The sequence below is a fragment of the Cololabis saira genome, chromosome 23, assembly GCF_033807715.1.
Source record: "Cololabis saira isolate AMF1-May2022 chromosome 23, fColSai1.1, whole genome shotgun sequence".
NCBI lineage: Eukaryota > Metazoa > Chordata > Actinopteri > Beloniformes > Belonidae > Cololabis > Cololabis saira.
In genome coordinates, this window is record NC_084609.1 from 26,862,321 (window position 1) to 26,882,614 (window position 20,294).

Genomic DNA, 20,294 nt, shown 5'->3' on the forward strand with positions numbered 1-20,294 from the left:
AGCATATCATCGGGCACCAGCTCCATGGAAACGGCGGCCCGAGCCCGGTGCATCTTTACATGACCAGTGAAGAGAGAGACGTTGCAGACGCAGCGTCAGCGAGACGTCAGATGATGATCCACTTATCATTATCTGCAGGAATTTTACACATCGTCTCCCAAAGAGTCCCACGGTAAAAATCTAACCTTTCTGTGCAAATGATGTCCACTTGCGCTGAGAAAACAAGTCAAACAAATATCTGCAAGTCCTTGATAATCAAAAAAGTTCCCAGAAAGGCCAAGAAGACCCAACAGCCCCAAATGACCCCAGTCACACCGCCTTCAGCCTTCAGGGATTTGATTTCCCAGCAACAGGTAGACAAACTGATAATGGACTACATTGTTGAAGAGTCAAAACATGATTGTATACACTGAACAGTTTTAGGATAGGGGGACGTTTCATTCGTATTTCTCACCTAAAAATATTGAAATGAACTGAATTTGAACTAGTTCAAAATTAAAAATGGTGAACTATGAACGTGAACTATTAATTTTTAAACTATGTGAACTGAACTTTGAACTAGTTCATAAGAAGTATGAACTTGCACAACACTGCTTGGGGTGAAAGTACGCCCTCACTAGCAGGAACTACCAAAAAGCCAGGGGTTCGTATGGTGGAAACGGAGGAGGTTCCAGTTAAAGACCGCAAACACAGAGAAACACTTGATTCCAGAGGGTTTACGCAGTGTTTATTGTCAGTATTTTATGGAGGCAGCATGAAGGCAGGCACACAGGGGGGGGCATGTTTTTGGCTACTATGCTGTAAACAGATGGAATAATCTTCCTGTCGATATAAATGTGCTTTTGAAGTTGAACTGCAAACCCTTCTGTTCCCCCACGACTTTGTTTAATCTAATTTTGCCGCGGAGGTTTTTAGTGATCTATTCTCAGCTCTGTTTTACTTTTGGCTTCTGTCAAAGTGTTTTTTTTTGTTGCATTCTTTTGTTCTTTTTTCATCTTCACTTCCTGTAAATTTCTGTTAAACACTGTGAGTTGCCTTTGTGTTTGAAATGGGTTAGATAAGATTGCCTTGCCCTGTTTTTTATGTTTTTTTTAACCGGGTACATTGTGTTACTGAACCTAGATGTGAAACTGAACCGTCCCAGGCCATAATCCCTCCACCAGAGGCCTTCTAAGTAGACCCAGGGCATGATGGGAACATCCTCTAATCTGGCTCTAAAAAACAACAAAAAAAAGAGAGTTGTTTCCATCTGACCGTGCACCATCATTCTTTCAACGTTCATTAATTTTCTGCAGTAATGGTGCTCTCTTGTTTTCAGTTCACAGCTACAAATTTACAACAAACTGATGGGCAAAAAAGAATTTGGTGTCCTATCTTCCTGCACCTTTTTTGGTCACTGTTGGCCTTTTATTGAAATCACAGCACGGCAGGAAAGCAGTGGGGGGGGCAAGGTCTCGGGGGACCTGGACCTGCTGCAGCTGCACTGACGATGGAAAGCCCATACGTTTATCTGATGCTACATCCTCCTGCACGCATGAGTACTAGGATCTTATCTCTACTGTTGAAGAGAGAAAAGAGTTGTGCTTTTGATTTATCCTGAAGTAATATTGATGTTTTTGTACTGGAAGAATAAATATATTTGTGTAGATGAATTAAGACTAAGTGCAGACCTGCATCAGCCTCAGACCTCAAGGTGACGTGTGTGACAGCTGGCTTCAGCAGATGCTCAAGGGGGATGGGATTAAATGTCAACACGCCCTGACTAAGAAAACATCTTTACTGCACCGTTTTTTTAGGCTTAGATGGGACGGAGATTTCCGTTTTCTTCCGCTGTCGACACACTTTAGTGCACGTGTGGTAACATCGTTGACGTTTCCGTGGCCTTTCTGATGTTTTCTCCCCTCAGCCAAGGATTTCATCAGCTGTCTGATGGAAAAAGATCCAGCCAAGAGATTCACCTGCGACCAGGCCCTCAGACATCCCTGGTGAGTCACACACACATACACACCGTCAAACACAAACGCCACACAAAGGTGTCAAATCGATGTTTAGTTTGAAGCGTTAACAGAGAGTGCGTGTGTGTTAGGATCTCCGGGGATACGGCTCTCTGCAAGAACATCCACGAGTCAGTCAGTCGGCAGATCAGGAAGAACTTTGCCAAGAGCAAGTGGAGGGTGAGTCTTGTTTCCACGGTTTCTCCTCATGTATTTTCCAATCACAGTTCTTAAAACAATGTTGTTGGCACTGAACCTGAGTTTTGCTTCTTCAGGTCTGTATCTTAAACTTACGTGTTTTTTTTGTCTTGTTTCCATCTTTCCTGTCTCTCTGCAGCAAGCGTTCAACGCCACCGCCGTAGTGCGGCACATGAGGCGGCTGCAGCTCGGCAGCAGCATGAGCAGCAGCGGTGACCCCTCCAACCCGTCAGCAAGGACGAGACAGACCCAAGGCCAGAACCAGAACCAGAGCCAGACAGCTCAGAGCCAGAGCAGCGGCCAGGCTGAGCAGAGCACCAACAGCAGCGCCAGCAAAGCCTCCTCCGTAGACAACAACGTAGCAGCTCCCCGTAAGGAATGTGAGTCGCTGAGGGGACAGTCGTGGGTAGGGATGGGAATTGATAAGATTTTTCCGATTCCATTTTCGATTCTGTTTAACGATTCGATTCTTTATCGATTCTCATTTGGAAAAAAGGAGAACAAACAGGTCGATTAGCATCAACTTTGTTTTATATATTTGAACAAAAACATACAAGTGATGTCTCCAGCCTTGGGCTCCTCGATGGTGCCAGGGGGTCCCCACAAAATTATTTGTAATATAAAATATGTATGTAAAATAAAATAATAATAATAATAATAATAATAATAATAATAATAATAATAATAATAATAATAATAATAATAATAATAAAATAAATATTCTTCTGTAAAAATTAACTAAATACAACAAATTAGTCTGTGGCAATTACATAAGAATGTCCAGTAACATGTTCAACACCACAAACCAGCCGGCCGAGCCCTAACAGTTTCCTCCCTTTGTTGAAATGTCCACATTGCAAGTATTGTCGCCCTGTTGTCATCCTTTTTGGTAAAATGTAACCAAACTTTCGAGCGTTTATGCCGCTTTGTCCCCATGTTTTCCTGCTGGGCACGAATGCTCACGCAAACTACGCAGCGTGCGTGGTGACGTCATTCGCTGCCACTGGAATCGATAAGGAAATCGTTTGCAAAAAAGGTAAACGATTTGAAGGAATTGAAACACTGGGAACCGGTTCTCAACAAGAACCGGTTCTGGATTCCCATCCCTAGGCATGGGTTTCTTCCTCACTCAGGGTGGCTCTGGCTGGCGTCGGTCTTGGGGTTATAGGGAAGGCTCGGTGGGGACGGGAGGGTCAACCCTGCACGCCAGGGGGGGGGGATTGCGTGGCAGCTAACTGGTGGAGGACACAAGCACTCACACAGCTACGCATGAAAACTAACAACTTCTGCAAGATTGACATGTGTATATATATATATATATATATATATATATATATATATATATATATATATATAACTTTATAAAATAAAGCATATAGTTTTTGTCCATATTGGACAGTAAAGCTGAGCAAATTCTTCTTATTTGAGTTTTTTTTGGGGGGGGATGGGGTTGAAATATCAGAATAATGTGATGTGTGATTAATGAGATTTTTTAAATTTATTTTTCTTATTTTCTTTAAACTCAGGAGTTTATTTGGTAGAATTGCCTTCTAACAGTTTAACACTAAAAAATACATATCAAAGTTAATACATGAATTTCCTCAGCACCACCGCTGTAATCAAATACAATAAAATAAATAAATAAAATTACCCAATCTATTGAGGATGATACAAAAAATATTTATAAAGTGTGTTAAAGGAGCTGGATGAGTGTTAAGCAGGTATGGAGAATGATAACTGCACTAATCACTAGAGCAGAGGTAATTGAAGTGAGTCAGCTGCCACTTACAGAGACCTGACTCCTTTCTTCTCCCAGGCGTCCCCGGACCGGTCACCCCCTGTAGTCTGGCGTCCACGGCCTCGTCCCCCGCCGCGGGCCCCGAGCTGAGCCGGCCCCACCCCTCGGCGGTGCCCGCCCCGGTGCTGACGGAGACCAAGTGACGCCAGGTCCCGCGGAGCACCAGCTGGGAGGCCACAGCACTGTGAGACGGAGAGAGAGACGGACGGTCCGAGGGGAGGGGGGGCGCGCTCTTATCCGTCCCTCCCGCTCCTCCACGCGCTCTCTCTCGGATGTGCCCCGCTACGCCCCCAGCTAGTGCCCCGCCCTGCTCGCAGGAGAGCAGAGGACGTTACACCTCCACCACCCCCTCACCCCCACCGAATCAAGCCGCCATTGCCATACTGGAAGGCCACCAGGACCGTGTTGGAGGACTTCCTCCTCCTGCAGCACCGACTCACCCACCCACTCACGCCCGCTCGGCTGCCACTTTTGGCGGTTTGCCGAGGAAAGGCGGCTGACGGCTCCACGCTGGAGCTGCTGCTGGAGCTGGTTTTATCACATTCAGTGTCAGTCAACTTCCCTCTTGAATCTGGTCTTTCCTGCACCTCTCCAATCAGCTCTTTTATTTCCAACTAAGTTTTGACTGTTGGCAACTGGATTGTTTTTTTTATTATTACTTTTAATTTTTAAGGTAGCATGTGTAACTGATCATTGTCAATTTGATATTGCCACTTTAGTATAAGGTAATCCATCCTCCCTGTAGCCAAGGTAAATATTAGCAGCTCTTGCTACTCAGCTATCGTACCATAGATATTTGTGTAAAAATTAAGATTCCCCCCTCACCGTACTCTTTGTTTTGAATATTGATGCAGAGTTAGAGGCCGGCTGCGCGCTGTGTCATAGCCTCGCTTGTTTACACAGGTTTTTACTAATGTCGCAAACTAATTTGACAATGATTCGTCTGTGTGAAAATGCTACACATAGCACCTTTTAAGACCTTTTCCGTGTCCTTATGGGTTTGTTTTTCTGTCCGTTTGTGCTTGAAGAAGTGCTTTAAAAGCACCATATGACTGTTGAGTGAGCGCTTTTATCTATTTTGCACAGAGAAGGTCCGATACGTTATCTCAGATGAAATAGTTGCCGTGCGCATATGTTTGGGATTGTAAATCTGTTTCAAAACGGGAAAAAAAATGGAAAGGATGGATGTCAGAGCATCTTACAACTTGTTTATTGGTCGGTCTACAATCTTCTGATTAGTTTGTGTACTTAGTTTTTGAAACTTTTATAACAATCACCCTTGAAGGGACGAACTCGTACTATGAGAACATGCAGCAAGTGGATGAGAAAAGACAGAGATCTGTGTTTTATTTGAAAACTGCTTCTGATGTAGAGGGTTCGGGAATAAATATAACATGCCATTTGGCCCCAAAGAAGCCAGAGGATTGTTTTGAGATGGTTGTAAGAGATGCAGACTGCCGCCGTTCCTTCCCCCTCTAATGAAGCCATGATCTCACCTTCTCGTTCTGTTGAGCTGCACCCAGTCCAGAAGTCCTCAGGGAAATCTGCAGCTGCACTGTGCGCTGGCAAACACCAGTGTCCTGCTTTCTTTCTTTCACTTTAGGTCCGTTAAGGCATCACAGTTAAAAACCCAAGGCTCAAGACATGAGCAGTTAGACCTGTGCCCAAAGTACGAGATCACAAAAGGTTGGTCACCACCAGAAGCCCGATGGGTCCTTTTTTTTATTCATTTATGAGTTTTACTTTTTGGGGGATGGGGTTTTGTCTTTGCATCTCTATTTAAACGTCTAAATTCGGTTGGTTTTCCTCAAACGTGGCCGCTGGTGGCGCTGGCCTTCCAGGCGTAAATCAGAAAGCGGAAGCGCACGCTTCAGGGTGCTCACTCACACATATCAGATTGTCATGTCTTTATTAGAGGCAATTCTACAAAGCCCTTTATTGTGAATTGTAGCCAAAGATTCGTGCTTTGTTTCGAAGACAATTCGGTTCTTTGATGAACAAGTTTGAGCGAAACTCTTGATGTGAAGTTATTCAAGCTAAAACTGAAGGGCTGAACTCCAGCTGCAAACTAATCTGGAGAGAGAAAGATGTTAACCTTTGAACTCTTCTGTTTCCATTTTATTATCTTTATAGTTGTGTTGCTAGACAAGAGAAATGACCTGCAAACTATTCCCAGTGTTTGCTTTGACGGGTGGGAATGAGAGCACATCTGGATAATAAGTCATATGAAGGTAGAAAAGACACTTTACGGCTCACCGCATGGTTCTGGGTGTGAAGGTTCCCCTGCCGGGCCCTGAATTGAACTTAAAGCGACCATGACGACACATTTGTGCATCAAAACCTGTCTTCTTGGTCACTGTGAACATGCACAGCAGCATGTGGGGATTTTTAGATCTTTCACTCCGCTCTCGTACGTTTTTCATCACTGCTTATATGTTGTTCATTTTAAAGAAAAAAACTATCAATCTAAAATATATAGACACCACATTTTGGATCGTAACACAAAACCAGTTATAGTTTCTTGTGTCTTTATTGAACACACCCATAAACATTCACAGTTCTGCCTATTTGGAGTCAACAGTTTGCACATCTGGACTCCAGTTAATTAAATTAGTTCAAAAGTGTGGACTAAAGCTACTTTAATTGATTGAAATATAAAGTTTGTTGTTCGTAACAAGCACAAACTGGTTTGAACGAAGCCTGGCAAAACACTGGAAATGAAAAGCATCCTTGATCATGTGTCCACCATACGCAAGTTAAACAAACCAGTATTCCACAACATCATTGGGAAAATGGCCAATGATGCTTATCAACATATCTGACCTCCCAAAAAATGGCTTATCCTTCTTGACCTGCTACGTCCCTTTAAAGCTTCATGGTAGGGGAAAACATCTCCCTTACATCACCTCTCCCAGAGGGTGCCCCAAGGCATGGTACTTGGGTCCCTCCTCTTTGCCTTATACACCACCTCTCTGGGGCAGATTATTCATTCACAGGGCTTCTGGTATCACTGCTATGCAGATGATGCACAACTCTACCTGTCAGTCACACTGGACAACCCCAAAACATCTGCATGAATCTCAGCTTGCCTCTGAACTGTCTGCATGGATGAAGAATCACCACCTTCAACCCATCTAAGACCGAAGTCCCTGCACATCATTCGTTTAGCCTCAATATCCACATAGATATTGGTTCTACAATTTTCAGTCCCAAGTAGTTTACAAAAATGACCAGTTATGTTTGTCTGACTCTGGGTCCCGGTCATGGCGCTTTGCCCTTTACAACATTCAAATAATAAGACCTTACCTGACTCAATATGCAACTTAAGCCCTGGTACAGGCCATGGTTATATCCCACCTTGACTACTGCAAAGCCCTCCTAGCTGGCCTTCCAGTTTGTGCGACCAAACCTCAACAAAAGATCCAGAACGCGGTGGGGCATCTGGTCTTTATTCAGCCCAGAATGCCGCAGTCACACTTGTATTCGTTGAGCGTCACTGGCTACCTGCGGCTGCTAGAATAAAACACAAGTCCCTGTCACTTTCCCACAAGGGGATCTCGAGTTCTGCACCTGCCTATATGAACTAGATCGTTAAGTTCTCAGTAAGAATATTCTCCTGCGTAGTTCCTCCAATGGTGGAACAAATTACCTGTGGCTGAAAGAGCAGTTGTCCTGCTCTGCGTTAAGAAGGGGTTGAAAACTGTCCTCTTGCAAGTACACCTTCGGTCATGAGCTGCACCCCCCCTTTAACTTCCTGTGCACTTGAATGTTTTATCTACACCTACTTTGTGACTTTATGATCTACAATACTTCTATAGCTTGATTGTATTCCTCTGTTGTAACTCGCTAAATGTAATGTAGTGTCCAAAAAAGAAATCCTACTGATGAAGAACGGTGGAGGGAGCATCATAGTTTGGGGTTGTTTTGCTACCTAAAGTTTCCAAATATTCTTCGGGATAATGTCAAGTTGACGTCTGCCAGCTGAAGTTTAGTAGAAGTTGGATGATGCAGCTTATCCCAGGTCGGGATGCGGGGCAGTAGCGTAAGCAGTGAAGCCCAGACTTCCCTCTCCCCAGCCACTTCGTCAAGTTCATCTGGGAGTATCCCAAGACGTTCCCAACTGAGCAAGCAGAAATACATAGTCAGTCCAACTTGTCCTGGGTCTTTCCAAGGTCTTCTTCAAGTGGGACATGCCTGGAAGACTCACCAGGGAGGCGTCCAGGAGGCATCATCACCAGATGCCCGAGCCACCTCATCTGCCTTCTGTCAATGCAGAGAAGTAGCGGCTCTACTCTACTGTACTTGTCCCTTCCGGGTAACTGAGTTTCTCACCCTATCTCTAAAGGAGGCACCCTGTGAAGGAAACTCATTGGTGTCTCGTCTGTGTCCGAAATCTTGTTCTTTCGGTCATTGCCCTCAGCTCGTGATCACAGGTGAGGGTAGGGATGTAGACGACTGATAAATCGAGAGCTTCACCTTTCAGCTTGGCTCCTTCTTCACCACGATAGACGGATGAAGTGTCCGCACACACGTTCACACACAGATCGCAGACTTTTACGCCATAAATCTGTCAGGACCTCATGAGAGTCGTTCACACCAGACATCCTACAGATGTGTCCCAGCTGAAGCAGGTCTGTGAACCGTGCTGAACGTTGGTGCACGTCTGATCCAGAGAGACTGAAAGCACTTCCTAGAAGTCACTGCTCTCAAAGGAGATTTTACTCATTTGCTCCAAGGGTGCACTTACTTTTCGGTTTGGTAAATTTCATATTTGAAGGGTGTGTTTGATAAAGACTAAAAGAAGTGCGTGTTGTGAATAAGATCTGATCAGATCACAGTTTGTTGCAAATTAAGGCAGGAAGCACGTTCCAAAAGGTTCACACACTTTTTCTTGACAGTATAATTCAAAACACTGAAGCTAACAAGCTCTTCATCTTTCTGAACTCTCTCTCTCGGTCTTTGTTGTCTCAAATATGACGCCTGTGTCAGTTTTTGAAGATTACACAAGAATGTATAGCAATTTTTCATTCATTTGACCCGTTCTATTGTTTCGTCTAAAAATGTGTTTCTAATCATTTTTGATAGTATACATCTGTACCATTCATTCCGAAGGCCGTTCGTCCTTGATGGCTGCTTTGCCGTTCTGTGCCCATGACACAGAGTTTCAAAACAAAGCCTTTATCCTTGCCTCCATTCTTTAGATCCACACACAAACATAAACTGTCCTGCAGTTATTTAACCCAGATATATGTTGTTAGTTTAAATGCACGTGTCAAAGCCATCACAGTGGGATGATGCATTACGTTTTTCTGGGAGTAAACACTAAAACCCGACTTTAGATTTACGTTTTTGAGGGGAACTTTCCACCACGTAAGGGCTTTATTATAATCCGATTATTCGCTGTAAGCTTATGTATGTATTCCTTCCCATTGATTGCTATGCATTTTTTTATGTATGTAAATGTGCTTTTCTTTCCTCAAAGCGGGATCAGGAACTCGAGGGAAACATCAGCAGGTCTAGTCAGAAGGTGCAAAACTGAATCCATGTCACATTGGGACTATTTAAAACACTCACCTGCTAGTTATTTTGATTATTGTACAGTGTAAGAGGAGACGTCGGCTGAGCCGGTGGCCTGGTCTGGTTGGTAGACGTGCCGTCAGACGGGCAGAGGGTTCAGAGAGTCCTATGTGCTTTTATTTCTGCTGTTTTTTTGTTTCCAAATGTGAGCGTATATTTTATGTGAAGGGATCTCTCCATGTTAAAGGTGATATTGTAAATAGACTGTGAATATGAATGAACATGTTCAAGATATGTATGACTTTTATTTTTTCTTTGGAGTTCAGACATGTATGAGTGAATGTGTGTGTTGAGGGAAGTTGATTGTATTCTCCAAGGAATGTTTAATGTGAAGAAAAAAAAAAAATAAGAAGAAGAAGAAGAAGCAAGCGAAACTCCCCTTTACTCCCTGGCTGCAGTTAGCTTTCAGAAACTGTTGAGCAGCCTTTGACTGCCGTCTGCAGAGCTGCACGGAGCAGTTCAGCACCATCAGTGTTCCTCCTGCTCTTGGGTCTTCATCCAACTGACAGTGAACTCATCGTTTACCCAACTCAGGCTTACGTTTTTTGCCATCGTTAAGGAAGAAATCCAAAGCTGTGATCGACTCAAACACACTGTTACGGACATTAAGCTTTTCTTTTCGCTCTTTTCCCTTTGAGCTCACTCTCCTTTTGACTGTTGTTTTTGTCTTTTTTAAACAAAGACGCCACTGAAGTACACCCTCACAAAAAGAAAAGACATGCATGTTGAAAAAAAGTGCTTCTGAAGTCCAAGTTCACCATGAGTGTTTGCATTATCTTATATGCTCGTGTATGATGTTAGTATATCTTAATAATGTAAAAAGTGCACAGATTGAGATGCACAACACCACAGATAGCTCTGTTGACACGTTAGCAGAGTTTCAGTCCTATGAACATGCAGAATTCTCACTGGTTTAACCCATGCATTTATTAAAGGTTTCAATCTGGTACAGAATATGTTACTGTGCTCCGTGTTAGACAGGCCTCCTGCTGGCTCCCCGCACAGACGAGATGATACAGCCCTCAGGCAAACTTAATGTACAAAGTAGCTCAAATTGTGCTACTTGATACGTCAAATCCCCAGTGAGTGGTTGTGGCAGCTCATTTCTTTTCTCCTTTCACTTCTTGTAATAGCTGCTAAAACACAGCTTTTGTGGTTAGCATTGTTCTTGCTGTGTCAGGTGGATTTGGCACAAATGTTGCTAACGACTTAGCATGCTGTAACAGTTTGAAAAATACACCTAAAAGTTGATTACATTTACATTTCATTCATTATTGGTTTTTAAATTCATGCCGTTAGCTTGTAAAGTTAGCGATACCTTGTGGCTAGTCTAAAATTTAGTTTAAATGTCTAAATGCTACGATACAATATCAAGAAATGACAGTACCTGTAGTTTATTGTCTTTTATGTTAACTACATTAGGCATTAACTTGAGTTCCTTCACTGGGCAGGAAAGTAAGTTTGAGTCATCTAGAGATAATTGAGTGTTTGTAGTGATTGTCCCACGTTGATGCCTCAAGCCTGTAAGATAGATAGATAGAGAGATATACCGTAAGAGTTTTATGAAGATGTGGAGGAAAGTTCTGATTATGGAAACTGTAGTCACCAAGATCTGTTTTGTTGCTACTCAGCAGTAACAAGTCTGCTTAAAGCCACTACAAGTAGCAACATCACCACTGACCACATGAGGGCGTCATTTCACAACAAGGTTCCCATGTCAGCTCCTGTTGGACATCTAACGGGACAAAGTGGTATTACAAGACATGCTTGACTGTCCCCACTTATTACTGTAGTACATTGTAAAAAAAAAAAAAAAAACCCTAACTTCATGGAAGTGCAAAATAAATTATCTGGGAGGCTCTTTAATGTAAAAATCATCTAATCAGCTGGAGTTGTCCTTTCCCAGAACATCTCCATTCTTTAGTCATCCACACACAAACATAAACTGTCCTGTTATTTAACCCAGATTTATGTTTTCAGTTTAAATGCACATGTGTCAAAGCCATCACAGTGGGATGATGCATTACCTTATAACCCGACTTTAGATTTATGTTTCTGAGGGGAACTTTCCACCACGTAAGGGCTTTATTATAATCCGATTATTCGCTGTAAGCTTATGTCCCCAATTATTACTGTAGATTGTATAAAAAACTACCCATGAAGCATTGGGTCACATGACCCATTGGTTTCTGAAGAGTGGTTTTGAAGCCTCTTATTGTTCGTACAGGGCACAGCCGTGTTGCTCGGGAACACACCCACCACATGTAAATCAAAGTCAGCTTTGACTGCCAGCTCCTTCAGCCGATCCCCACTGAAATATCCCCAGAGCTGCCAGCAGATGTTTCAAGCAGAATATGCAGTTTAACATCTTATCGATGGTGAAATCAAAAATCACTGTCACATTTAGCCAAATTTGGGTTCATACAATAGCGTGAGGATGGATAATGAAGTGATTCTGGCTTGCCATTGACTAAGCTGACTGTCAATCAATCGTATCAGAATTAGATTTAATGCTTTATGTAAAGTCTCCTGGCGTGGCACAAAATAATTCATCCCCCTCAGAGCTGTCATGGACGTGAAATCAAACGATTGAAATATGGTTATTTCTAATAAAGTTGGACATTTTAAGATGAGAGTCAGTGGAGATTGACTTGCTTTTGGAGCCAACATCTAGTGGCCAGTCGAGGAACTGCAGCAAATCTTAGTTCTGCATGAGACTCAAGAAGTTAAAAGGTTGGCGCTTGGTTATTATCAGTGTTCTCATTGCTCCTTTGTCAACAAAAATGATCTGTTAGCCCCCCCAATGTGGTCATTATCGTTACATCGAGCGGCTTTTAACAAAACAACTGATGAGAGATCTATATTGTTTTAAATCGAGTGTATACTTGAGATCCAGAAGTTTCTCAAGTGTGCTCTCTGGTGAAATTATCATGTAACGTGTAAGTCATTAAGAATTTTAACAGTTATGTTCATAGTATAGTTATATGAATTGTAAGTGGCTACTATAAGAGGAATAGTCTTCGCATTGTCTGTCGTGGACTGAAAAAACTGCCAGATGTTTGCATGTGGCACTAAACGGCAGGTGAATCTCCAGTCGGGTGATAGATAGATCCACCAACCCCCTTGAACGTCTAAGTCAACATCCATAGATGTTCTGCCTTTGAGAATTGTTCGTAGGATTAAAACTCTTTCATGTGCTGTTGGACGGGGCCCAGTGTATCCCTGTGGGTGTCCTCATCCAGAGCCTGCTGAGTTATCTGGCTGTATTTACTCTCTGCATGTGTTCACGACAAACTGCCATCCTGTGCACTGTTGTCACGTCGATGACACCCTCATGTCTCAGAGCGGCCGCCGCCTGACGCACTTATTGTGGTGTGATGATGATGATGATGACGATGACTTTATGTTGATGGGGGCTTGTATACGAGATGCCTTTGACAATCATGTGCACATATCAGAGTTACCATGACGACACAGGCCAGAGCGACTGATTGTGTTTTGTTTCCTGGAATAAACCCTAAAAGATCGTATCATGCCTCTTCTTCCGTTTTCATTTTCCTATGTGTTTGTACGTGTATATATAAATATAAACTTAGCACAAAAATTAATCACATTAGCGTTTGGTCGAATATTTCTTTTGCTGTAACAATGTTTCTTGGCAATAAAACTTATACCATTGGAAAGCCTGTTTATTTCCCTTTTAGATGGAGCCACGTTTGTGAGGAACCTGCATATGTGGGAGGAGCAGTAGAGCTGAGGATGTGGGTTGCACCCATGAAAAATCTGCTGAATCTCCTCCGCCAATCCCAAACAGTTTATTTTGCTGTTGCTATTCACTCTTATTTTGAGTTTCTGGTACCTCCAATTGCTGCCAATCAGGGGCCAATAAGGCACTTAGGTACTGTAGCCTGTCAAGGTTTGCAGGGCGATGTGACCGACGACTCTCTGCACAGACAATCCAGACCAGACTGCACACAGCCAATGTCTCGTAGGGCTGCCAGGAGGCCTGCCATGTCTGCCCTTCACCGTCAGGCCGGTTTGTGCCCGTGTCAGCAACACGTGCACTGGAACCTGAACACGTGGAGGAACGTTATGTTCAGCGATGAGTCCAGATTCTGCCTATGGCAGTTGATTGTACATGTAGGTCACAGTGTTGAGAAGACGTGGAGAACACTTGCTGATTGCTGCATCGATAGAGTCACATCTTTTGGTGGAGGCAGTGTGATGGTGTGGGGGGGGCGGCATTTCCTCATTGGAGAAACAAGGCTTGTCCTCATCGGAGGAAATCTCAACACGGAGAGATATTGAGATGAGATTCTGAAACCAGTGGTAATCCCATAATCTCCAAAGTCTGACCCCGAAATCTTTACTCCAAGATGACAGCGCTCGCACCCGCAGAGCAGGTTTATCAGAGACCACCTCCAAAATCTGGGAGTGGAGAGGATGTAAAGGTCTGCCAGCAGTCCTGACCTCAACCCCAGTCCACCCTTTTGGGATTAGCTTGGGCTGTTTGGTTCTTCCACACGTTACTGAGGCTCCTGTTTGTTAATGGATAATTTATTAAATTGCCAACACGTGTTGTTTCTTCAAACTTCAGTCATCCGATCCACCAAACACCAAACAAAAGACGAAGCTGTTTGGGAAATGCACGTTCCTGACAAATGTGGCACCATTTAAAAGGGAAATGAACAGGCTTTCCAAAGGCATACGTTTTATTTCCAAGTTTTGTTAAAACAAAGAAATAATTAACCAAACACTAATTTCCTTACAAACATATATACTGTAATAGTGTGTTCGTGCGTGCGTGCGTGCGTGCGTGCGTGCGTGCTGTATATACCATATCATGAGAAAAGCTCGGCACTAGAGGTCAGTAATCTGGGTTAAGATCGGGTCGGGTTCTCTCTCTCTCCCTCTCTCTGCTGGTCCTAGACTTGCTTTAGTCAGGTAGGCCAAACTGTTTGCTGTATTATTCTTTGATATCTGATATGTTTACATTATTACTACCAGACAGTGAGCCTGTGCAGCCTGTTGGAGGTCACCATCTCCCTGCATGATTTCTGTCTGGCAGGACAGATCCTCCTGCTCTCTTCTTCCTTGGCTGTTCTTCACTGTTTTCTTACGTGTGGTCGTACTACAGACAGGTGACTTGTCCAGGATGTAGCTCTGCCATTCCCCCTAGAGGAGGCTCCAGTGGATCACTGTGGATCTCTTAGAAAAGACATATTTTGATCAGTGGCGTAACATCATGGTGATGGGCCCCGATGCAAATATTTTTTTGTGCCCCCACCCCTGCCCTGAACAAAAGCACATGCACACACATGCACACACACATATGCACAGCCACTATAAAAAAACTGCTATTGTCGCCATGTAGGCTAACGTGTGACTGACCCCACTCAGTCTCATCCTTTTGTTTGGGCTAGCTAAACATGATGCTACATATTTTGTCATCTATTTTCTTTTGTTCACTTTTTGACTGACAGGTAACCTGTCAGTCTTGGACAATTCCACTCAACAATACCTTTTATTTCTTTCTCCCTCCTTCATGGCCCCTGACGGCGTCTGCTCCCCGCTGCAGCTGCAGCCCATATTTACGCTTGTGGTTTTGATCTAGATGATGGACGGGTGAAATTTATGCATTCAAGCAAAGAAATTACAGTGTAACGCACATCTCTGGAAAAAACAGAGCAGCAGAAGCTCCCTAATAACTATAATAATAATAATAACAATAATGAATAAACAATAATCAACTCTGATAGTGAAGCTAAAGATTGAGCTCCAAATAAAACAGCTCACAAATATCCACAGGTTAAAAAAAAAAACAACATGTTTTCCCTGTGTTAACATGTTGTTTTTATAAAAGGTTCTTGTGGTGGCGGGAAGCCAGACGGCTCCACACATGCTGGAACAAGCACATGTGGCTTTTTAGACAATAAAGAAAACAGTACCTTTTTTATTGACATGAGTCAAGAAGAATCATAAAACGAGTATAATCTGCTATACTGAGGTTTAAAATATATTTATAAATATATATACATTTACTGTTTCTTGAAAATCTGCACAAACTACTTCTAAAAGAGAAAACTTTCACGACTGTCAACGTTGTGAACCTGCTGACCCGCTCAGATCTCCACGGAGTCTCTGGACGTAACTTACCAGCTGAAGACTCATTTCCACACTATTGTTCATATATTAATCACGCTACGTTGCTTACATTAAAAAGCGATCTGATTTTTAGAGTATTTAATCGTTACTGTTGCAGACGATGTTGACGTTTCTTCTCTGCTTCCTGCCTGAAGCTCTGCATTTGCTCGTCACAGATAAGCTCTGTGTGATATTTGTCCGCTATTAGCAGAGTTTCTCATGTTACGGCCTCCCGCGGCTCCAGTCTTTATACTTCCTCTGCTGTCTCTTCCATCTCAGCCGGAGATTTTCTTCTCTTTTTCCAGTGCATTTGAGAGCAATGACAGGTACGAATGGGCTGGCTCGCTCAATAAGATTCATCCGTCAGACTCACATGCTACACAACACTGAAATAAAGAAAAATATCAAGCAAACAGTTATAATTACTAATTAACTTTAGTGCCAAATGTGGTTGAAATGCGCTTACAGCCCTGAGTCACATCACTGTCTTTCTTTAAAGGATTCTCTTCATCTTTAATTCCCTCTCTCTGGTCTGGATCCTCTTCTTTCTCTGGCTGCGGGCCACGCTCGCATGAGGCTTTATTCTCTTGTCAAAGCATATATGGCGTCGCCCATGAAGCTAATTACAGGCAGATATCTGAAACGGGGAGATAGTGAGCGGGTTGGCAGGACACGGAGGTGGCATCGCTGCTTGTTGCGGGGTCTGAAGTCTGCAAAGATCAGCCGTGTCATTGGGAAAGACGGATCTGAATGTCAGCAGCAGAGGGTGACGTGATGTTTCCCAACAGTGGTGACATTTGTCTGAATAATTACAACAGTCCACATCAAGTTGAAGCACTGCATGGTTTTGAAGCTATGGAAAGTTGAGACGGTAACATTTTCATCCATCCCTCCGTTCGCTTTACATCACATAACCTGGACTCAGTCGCCGGGGCAACAGCTTCAGGTTGAGACCTTCCTGTACTTGTGACCTCTGGTGACACGGAGGCGTTCCCAAGCCAACCAGGACACGTAATCCCTACGGAGAAACCCAGAAACTCTCCACACCCTGACTGCTCCCCGGCTGTGGTTTCCATCCTTGAAGAACATCAGAACTATTTCCACCAGAGGTCCTGTTTATGATTGATGCTGTTCATCACCTACATGGACAGACTATCTTGGTCGGACATGACGATGAGAATACCAAGAAATGAAATGTTTTGTTGTTTTCTCCATCTCAAATTCTGCACACATCCAGTGCTCACACCCTTTTCTTCCTCTGCCTTTGTAATGTGTTCATGATTTCTCATCAGTCTTGTTCATCATCATCATCCTTCGACTGCCGTCGAGATCCTAGATGTCACTTCTTTCCATCGGGTCCTGTCGGCCATTGCTGCTCCCAGTTCTTGGAGTGTAAGTCCTGTGTCCCTAGAGATTGTGTCAGGATAAGTATGAGGCCTGGTTCCTCTGGATGATTGGGGGAGCCGCCATAGCAGGATGTTGGATATTACTTGATCCGTAGCACGGTAGCAATGACCTGCAAAGAATGCTCTACGGCGTGCTACAGTTGTTGTTATTGGTGGCAGTTCACCATAGATCTGCTCCTTGGTTGGATGAGTTTTCCAGGAGATGTTTTTGACACACATGAGGAGTCTTGTGTATGTGCCGTTGAGCCGGTCTTGTATTTCCTTCTTCATAGTCCAGGTCTCAGCACCATATAATAGGATGCTTTCAACACAGGCCCTGAAGAAAGAGACCTTGATGGAGGTTGAAACTCCTGACTGCCAGACTCTGAGGAGTTTGTTGCAAGCGTTCCAGGCTTGTCCCTTTCTGGCAAGAAAGTATTTTCTGCTGTCAGCCACATATGAACCCAGATATTTAAAATCCTTGACTTCTTTAATGTGTGATCCATCCCGTGATGTAATACTTGGGTGGTTGGAGTCCTCATTCATAAGCATGCATTCTGTTTCCTTTGAGTTCAACTTGAGTCCAACTTTGGCCGTGGCTTCTTCAAATGCGATGAGCAGGGTCTGGGGGTCTTGTTAAGATTACCAGATTAGTCCTCCCCATCTGTGCACTGAATTCCTCCAAATTTCTTGAGTCATTTCTTTATATAATGCATCGTAGAGGAAGAAATATACACATCTCTTCAGGTATTTCTTGTATGGACTTCTTTTAAGCTCATTCTTGATGCATCAATTGACAAACAGAAGGTCATCTGCCGATCATTTCTCCTCGGAACAGATATTATTTTGGATCACCGTCATGACAGGAAACGGGCCTCCTGCATCGTGAAACACAACACCCACCCTGCACATGCTCTGTTTGTCTCTCTTCCCTGAGGCCGGAGGCTGCGGAGCATCAAGAGCGGGACCTCCAGACTTAGGAACAGCTTCTTCCCGGAAGCTGTGAGACTGTTGAACTCTTGGAGACCCATGTAGCTCCTGCTAAACCCCCCTCACACACCCACACACACACACAATAGACACGTTATTATCATTGCTGTCATGTCAGTGTCATCCTGCTGTTTTTACAGTTTTTTTCATCTTTGAATATTTTTTCTATTTATAATATTTGTAGTATTTATTTATTTTTTTTACTTTTATTTGTTGCTGTAAATACTTTTCTTTTTTATTTGGGCTTTCTCTGGGACCACAGAAACAAATTTTGTTCTTGAACCCTTGATTACAGAGACAGCTGTTGGAAATGATACTATTTTTTAACCTTATTACTGAGCATTAATATTCCTTTTACCAATTTCTTTAGGAATTTGCTGCATGTTTGAAACAGACCAAAGGAAAAAAGTTGTATATTAACAAATCAAACATACACCATCCTGCTGAGTCATCATTGCTGCGTCTTCAAAGGCCTCAGACAACAGAAGCCTTCTTTGCCAAATAAAACTGTATAATCATTTACTGTCAGTTCAACTAGGTGTCTCTGGCAGGATGTAATAACAAAGGAGGGCGTTTTTCTTCCTTTGTTGTTTTAGTATCTCATTTATCTCCACCTGCAGGTCAGAACTCAGGCCTCCTCAGGTCTTCACCCCATCGTTACGGAGCGTTTAATCAGACCCGGATAATCGGCTTTTGTTGATTGTCTGCCCCCCGTGGAGCTCTGGAGGACTGTTTTCTTTTCTTGTTCCATCCAGAGGGGTCATGTGATGTGACGACCGCTGGCCTCCCTCCAACATGATCCCGTCTGAATCCGAGGAATATTTCCTCGACGCCCTGTTGTTCAGAGCCGTGCTGACCACACAAACACATTCCAGTCTTTTGATGGACCAGACACACACACACACACACACACACACACACACACACACACACACACACACACACACACACACACACACACACACACACACGACACTTACTCTCCTCAAATATAACACACGAACATGTGCTACACAGCCATCCCACTGTGTGTGCGTGTGTGTGTGTTCCGGTTTTTCTGTACTCAAGTGACCCATACGTTAATAAGTTGTTAAAGGGGTCCATATAATAATTTTTGCTGTAAACTCTTAAAAATGGTCTGTAGCATCATATATTCATCTATTAAGTCATCTAAATGTGTCAATAAATGTGTCAATCAAAATGTGGGGTTTTAGACCTTTTTGTTTTTTTTTACCCCATAACCCAACTATAATGATGTTAAGATAAACCTGAGCTGGACCCGATCCTCAGAACAACCCCTGCATCTGGACTCTGGTGGGCTCAGTTCTGCTGCTACGAAGCTGCAAACTCACCTGAGAGACTCTGTACACGAGTGACACCTCTTTCTTTCTTTCTTTCTTTCTTTCTTTCTTTCTTTCTTTCTTTCTTTCTTTCTTTCTTTCTTTCTTTCTTTCTTTCTTTCTTTCTTTCTTTCTTTCTTTCTTTCTTTCTTTCTTTCTTTCTTTCTTTCTTTCTTTCTCTTTGGCTACAAGGGCAATTGCATTTTGTTTTCACTTCCAAAAGCTAACATTTGTATTTTCTCTAACAAAAAATAACATTTGAAAAGATGAGTAAATGAGAAAGATAAATATAAAAAAGAGAAAACCCTGATTCTGTTAGTTTTTGACTTTGTTCGAACTTCAAATAGAACAATACAGGACATTTAAAGTGATTTCTGATCACATGTGATGTTTTGTTAAAAAAAGAAATAAAAGAATCACTGACAATACTGTGCTAATTAGAGTGACGGTTCGTCACGTCTGGTAGTACCACTTTGTCCCACTAGAGGGGTCCACGTTCTTGTTATCGGTTGCCCTCGTGTGGTAAGAAGTGGTATTGTTACATAAAATGTCTTTAAAAGGGGCAAATGTTGTTATCTTCCCCACCGTACGTAGAGAGAAACTGCACTTCAAATGAATCCTGATCTTTTCTTGATGTGATTTGGATTTTTCATCATACATTTGGGGCAAATCAATTTGGACAATTGAATGGAGAAAAAAAAAGTCAGTGTCGTAATTCCAGAGTTGAGCATGAGGTCATATTAAAAAAACACCGTCTTTCAATTCTTGATGCAAGTTTTATTATTTTAATTATCAATCCTTACCAGGTCTTGAAAGTTAAACTTGAAAATAAATACAGCATTAGATGAAGAACAGAACTTGACATAGT

General features: G+C 42.9%; 1 protein-coding gene across 1 annotated transcript in view; it reads left to right on the forward strand.

Annotated features, from left to right (window-relative positions):
* camk1da (calcium/calmodulin-dependent protein kinase 1Da) overlaps nucleotides 1-7,121 on the forward strand; it is an 85,917-nt gene extending 78,796 nt beyond the window's left edge. The window contains exons 8-11 of the mRNA XM_061714789.1: nucleotides 1,907-1,985; nucleotides 2,087-2,174; nucleotides 2,332-2,572; nucleotides 4,009-7,121. Of these exons, the coding sequence (XP_061570773.1) occupies nucleotides 1,907-1,985; nucleotides 2,087-2,174; nucleotides 2,332-2,572; nucleotides 4,009-4,133 (533 nt within the window). The 3' untranslated portion in view covers nucleotides 4,134-7,121. The remainder of the gene's footprint in view (nucleotides 1-1,906; nucleotides 1,986-2,086; nucleotides 2,175-2,331; nucleotides 2,573-4,008) is intronic.
* The last annotated feature ends 13,173 nt before the right edge of the window (nucleotides 7,122-20,294 follow it).